A 6,000-nucleotide genomic window follows, 5' to 3' on the forward strand; every position below is an offset into this window, starting at 1 on the left:
TAAAAAGGCTTGATTATTTCCGAGTAGGATGTCTGCACTGTTATAATATTGTCTTTCGTAAATAGTGGAGTGGCTTATCATATATTGCTGTATATTAGCTGACTTAAGTCTCTAAAGGGGTCGGCCAATACACAGTCAACAAAAAATGTCTAAGATAATACAATAAAATATCAGCGTGTAAGGAAATGCGATACTAACAAAACACATAGGTCATTCTAGGCTTCTAAACCTTACCATTGTGTTATTTAACCAGTATTTTTAAGTCCCATTTTGTTTGTTTGATACACACAATAAAAGTTATATTTTATTTGAAAAATTAAAACAAATGTATTTTATTTTTTATCATGTTGACAATTTCCGGCTAAAACCACCTACTATTACTAGTCCTAATATTTGGCACCAAATTTGTTACAGATTTAATTGTTCAGGACTGATTATTTTTACTTGCCATCATTGTTTATTTTGCAATTCCTAAGAAAGTAGATTATTTGATCATCCATTAAAGGCTTTTGAAGGAGATATCACTGGCACTTTAATTTGTTGTATCTCCTGCGATATTCGCCAAGGAGATATTGCGTCTTATAATCTTGATTGATCAAATTTTAATCACAAGACAATCGGGGAGTATCCTCTATATAGAAAGACGGTATTTTGTTATGTCACTGTATGTTTCAGCGCTAAACCTATCATTAGTGACGTCACGCCACTGGCTTTCTGCTAGTTAACAAGTCTACCGCTGCCAAATATAGTAATATTTAACCCACATTACTGACATTGTTTAGAATTGTCGCAAATGAAAAGAATGATAATGGACGATAAAAAGAATACATCCTCGTATCTTGTGATATCATAATTTATCAGCATTCATCCTCGGATTTCATACTTTTATCAACTCGTGCTGATAAATTATGATATCACAAGACACTCTAGGGTGTATACTACCAAATCAAATCCCATAGACGACAATAGTAACATATGCGGCTAAAACTCCTACCTGCAACGTATCAACCGACATAAACGCCACGGATATAAATACTACCACCCCTTACACTTAAAGTGAATCAGAAAAAAATGGGGGTCAAGCTGCTCGTTTCTGAGATAACGGGTAGCGTCTATGACTACCCTAGTTTCGCACAAAATTTGAGTACTTTTTTTTACAGGTACCCCATACATGTTTCAAGCACAAGGCTACTTGACACATTGGTACTAGATGAAATAAAATTGCACATTTATTTTACCCAGATGAAATTATTATTTTTTACAACCAACACACTCACATTTATAACCAATCACAGGACTTGTGGTGTTCACTTCTCTATCAAAAGTTGGGTGCACCTCGAACTTTGACCCAGCCGGAAGTTATTTGGTATAGTACTACCTCTAGGAGTATTATCTATATATCACTACTTATAAAAACAACAGAAGAGGTACATGTAGTGTTCATCATTGCATTTATTTATCATGGGTGTTAAATAATATTTACTCCGTCTTTAAAAAAGCTAGCAATTTTAATGTCCATCCGATCAATTCATTCAAGAAAGATAGAAATAAAAGTAGAGAATAATGTTATACCATATTAGGCAATTTTTATTTGTTTTTAACTTTATTCTTTTTCAGCTATCTTGAAATCTTTATTTAAAAGAGTTTTAAATTTTGTACTTGGTCAGTTCACCAAACAATTAAATGCCCGCGAATGACGGTTGGATGAGACCGACATTATCTCGATTATATACATTTAGCTTTATTTTGGTCTGATTCAACTACATAAAAGCTGAGTTTGCTTATATGTACATCATACATACCAACCTTTTTGTAGCAGATATTGTAATCTGCTACCTGTTTTTACGGACACAGTTACATACTATACATGTACATTTTGAAATACCAAATGCTAATCAAGACATTGCCTGCTACATGTAGGTCATACAAGTCCAAGAAAGTTGCAATTTATCCCATTTTACAAGTGGGCTGCATGTGGCCATATTCTGTATTCTATTTTACAACCAAAAGTATTTTTTCTTCAAATGCATGGTTTTAATGTGCAAGTTCAGTTATTGCATTCAGTTTCTAATATATTTTTTTTATCATTGATTAAATAATAATTCTTCATCTTACCGCTACAATCTAAAATTAATACTGCATAATACAGAACAAGTCTATAGTGACAATCTTAATCAGACCAAGTCTATATTGACAATCTTAATACAGACCAAGTCTATACTGACAATCTTAATCAGACCAAGTCTATACTGACAATCTTAATCAGACCAAGTCTATATTGACAATCTTAATCAGACCAAGTCTATACTGACAATCTTAATCAGACCAAGTCTATACTGACAATCTTAATCAGACCAAGTCTATACTGACAATCTTAATCAGACCAAGTCTATACTGACAATCTTAATCAGACCAAGTCTATACTGACAATCTTAATCAGACCAAGTCTATATTGACAATCTTAATCAGACCAAGTCTATACTGACAATCTTAATCAGACCAAGTCTATACTGACAATCTTAATCAGACCAAGTCTATACTGACAACACTAATATAATAAACAGGCTTAGAATGATGTTTATGTAAGAACTGGAATCGTTTTTATCATTCCTGTTTTCTGTCGTTTGATAATACTGTGAAACCTCTCAACACCGGACCCTCAGTAAACCGAAATTCCCTCAAAACCGGACGTTTTACACGGTCCCATGATTTGCGTATCTTTTAACACTAACCCCTCTAAACTGCACCGGACGAAATTATCCGGTGCCATTGTGTTCCTTTAATGCAAATTTTACTTCAGAAAACCGGACGGTCACACCGACATCAATCATTACTGCATTACTTGTCACTGATGTACAGTTGACATGCAGTTGACCAATACCAATTAAGGGATTAATTAACAGCTTTGATGTTTAAATAACTGGATGAAACACATGTACTCCCTTTCTTCTGAGCTCGATTGTTACAAAGTTAGATTAACTTACGAATTTGATTGAGCTCCTTTTCATAGCCTACATGTACATTTTACGATTACCACAATGAACGGCAAAGCAACTAGGAATGCAATTCATTTTTCCAATTGTTTGAACCCTTTTTTGTTGTTTTGGTTTTTTATCTTTGCAAAGTTTATTTAACAAAATAAAGAGTAACCAAGAGTAAAATTGTTTGGCTTGGTTTGGTGGAAACTTTGTCAACAATGGTTCATTTTAGTATTTTCTTTGGACATGTGGGAACGTCCAGCAAAATGCTGCCATGTTGAATTATCGCTTGATGATAAACTTAAAATAATTCGAAAGTTCGAAAGTGTTTTTTGGCAGTTTTATTAGTTACTATAATCAGTAGAGAACTCCAACCAACAAACGGTTTACCTCATTACCGAAACCTCTGTAAACCAGATACCCCTCAAAACCTGACTTTTTCCTTGGTCCCATGGCTGTCCGGTTTGGAGGGGTTTCACTGTACATGTAAGTATGCATTTCATCAACCATGACAATTTGTCCCAGCAACTATGTAATTCATTCATCAACTTTGCTCATCAAAACATTGCAGTATACTACTACATGTATGTCATTATTCATACATGTACTTGGACATTCACCAATTTTAGGCAATAATCACCAACATTTAATCATTAAGGGGCACCTTTCTAAGAAATCTTTGTGACCATATGAGATTAATAAAATTCATGCAGTTATGAACATTATGGTAGTTTTTTAAGTCAGACTCAATTGATGTTATTTGGACCAATTCAAGCATTTATAACAAAAAAGTATTTAAAAATTGGAATTATTTAAATTTTAAAAAGTTAATTAGAAATTTAACATTGAACATTTGAACATTTCTGTGAATTATTAGCTACTAGCTAGTGTCAAAATATAAATGTAAAAAGTAGCTCTCTAGGCCTATAGGCCTCTTGTTTCTCTATATCAACATTTTTAGATTTCTTTTTTAAGTCATTTGAGCCAAAGGCTGACCTATTGCAATCCATTTTGCATAACCTGTTCACCTTTTCAACTTCTGATCCAGGGATGGGGTGAAACTTACTATGTAAGAGTATTTTTTAATATGGAAAATATCAACCGAGTTTATTTTAATCGGTATTAGTCGAGGCTCTGCTGAGACAAATGCCGATTAACTAGACGAGGTTGATATTTTACATATTAAAAACCACCAGTAGCGAATGCTATTTATCCTATAACACTTATAAAATAACATTTTAATTTGATTTTCATAAATCATGCTACTAACGTCACCTCCATCGGCAATATGACATCATCATCATTAGTACAAATTAGTTTGACATCACGCATTTTAACTAAATCTTATGAAAATGTTACACTGAAGTATACAGGTCGTTTTAGCTTGTAAACAAATGACTCGTTCATGGCAAAACATTTTTATCTAGAGACCTTGCAAATTTGCATATACCTTTAAATTTGCATACCATTATTAACCGAGTTAATAAGCTAAATTATCACATTGGTCTATGACATGGATATCATGAGTAAGTTGTAGGATAAATTTCTTTATATAGTGAAATGCAATTTACTTTGTCGTAATTCTTCTACAAAACTACTTGACCAATTCTATCCAAAGTTTGTTGAAAGTTTTCTTGCCACATGGAGAACAAAATTAGTAAATTTGGTTATTCTACCCTTGCCTCCATCCTCGCCCCGTCCCCCCCCCCCCCCCCAGGGGTTTGTGGGGTGGGGCCCAAATTGAGAAAATTAAGCTGTAATGGAAGCACAATTAGGGTGTTTTGAAAATGTGTAATATTGAATTATTTTTTTAATAGTTATAGTACTGTTTGTAATAAATATTTTGTAACTATTTATGAATTTAACGACTATAGTATTTCGACAACATATTGTTAATTGTTTTTAAAAATAATTTTGGCATTAATTATGTTTGTAATTAATAGGTAAATAGAAGCTATGCATGGTTATAATGAACTTTTGCATTTACATGTAGCTTCACGTTTATGTCCATTCCTCACAACCTTTTAGTCTTAGATCTCTAAAACTTGCTTTATAATTGCATCTATGAATATGTTTATCTTGTATGTTTAAAAAGTAAATTTATTAAATTTTTAATGTTTTATTAACTAGATTAATCCTGAATGTTACACCACAGATTATTTGTTTAGTAATCAAGTCAGTTTATGGTCGGTGAGACATTTAATTCTGTGGAAATCTTGTTGTTCTCTTCGTCCTTCTGGGCCTAAATGTTTGTTTTAATCCAAAAGGTCACAGTAATGATGGGAAAATATTTTAAACATTTTATAGATTAATTATTGAACCACAATGTTTTCAAATGGTACACATTACATGTATTAAAATACTTAAGGTAATCAAATGTCCACATTTTTACAGTTAGCTCAAACCACCATACATGTAGTTTGCAACAATTTACTCGTCTCATATTTGCTTGTGAATTTATCTTTGATGAATGTATTTTACACTGTATCCTTTTACATGCTACTTTATGTGTTTTTAAATCTAGGCCACCTTCGGAATCTGAGAAGGCAACAAGTGTTGAGTCCTGTATCGTGCTTAGAAATATCAAGTCACTTAACAAAAACATGAACAATTTATGGAGAACATTGACACAAAATAAATTATTCCTTGTGCAATTTTGCATCCTCATCCACTGACGTCGAAAGATGAAGCAATTATTGTTTTTGATAAAGATGAAGGTAATATTAAATTTGCTTATAAATGGTTTCTGTGGTATGTTTTTATTATTTAAGCATTTATGTTATATGGTCCATGCAGTTCTGTTTGGTACATATAAGCTTAACTCGCTATACCACTATTGTTTCCCTATGCTCACTTATCTAAATGTACATTATCTAGGTCAAATAAAAATGCAGTGGTCTGCTGTGTTTCTTTTCACATACATGTACCAGGACACTAATCCAACTGACTTTACATGATTTGTGCAAGCGCCGAGCTTCTCATGTGAAAACTGCACAAATTCAACTGTCTTGACTGAGCTAGT

At 32.8% G+C, this 6,000-nt stretch overlaps 1 protein-coding gene across 1 annotated transcript in view; it reads left to right on the forward strand.

Moving 5' to 3' along the window:
- Window positions 1-5,653, forward strand: part of LOC121383498 — a 30,744-nt gene extending 25,091 nt beyond the window's left edge. The window contains exon 8 of the mRNA XM_041513570.1: window positions 5,503-5,653. Within this exon, the coding sequence (XP_041369504.1) occupies window positions 5,503-5,653 (151 nt within the window). The remainder of the gene's footprint in view (window positions 1-5,502) is intronic.
- Window positions 5,654-6,000: the final 347 nt, after the last annotated feature.

Source organism: Gigantopelta aegis, chromosome 10 (genome assembly GCF_016097555.1).
Source record: "Gigantopelta aegis isolate Gae_Host chromosome 10, Gae_host_genome, whole genome shotgun sequence".
Taxonomy (NCBI): domain Eukaryota; kingdom Metazoa; phylum Mollusca; class Gastropoda; order Neomphalida; family Peltospiridae; genus Gigantopelta; species Gigantopelta aegis.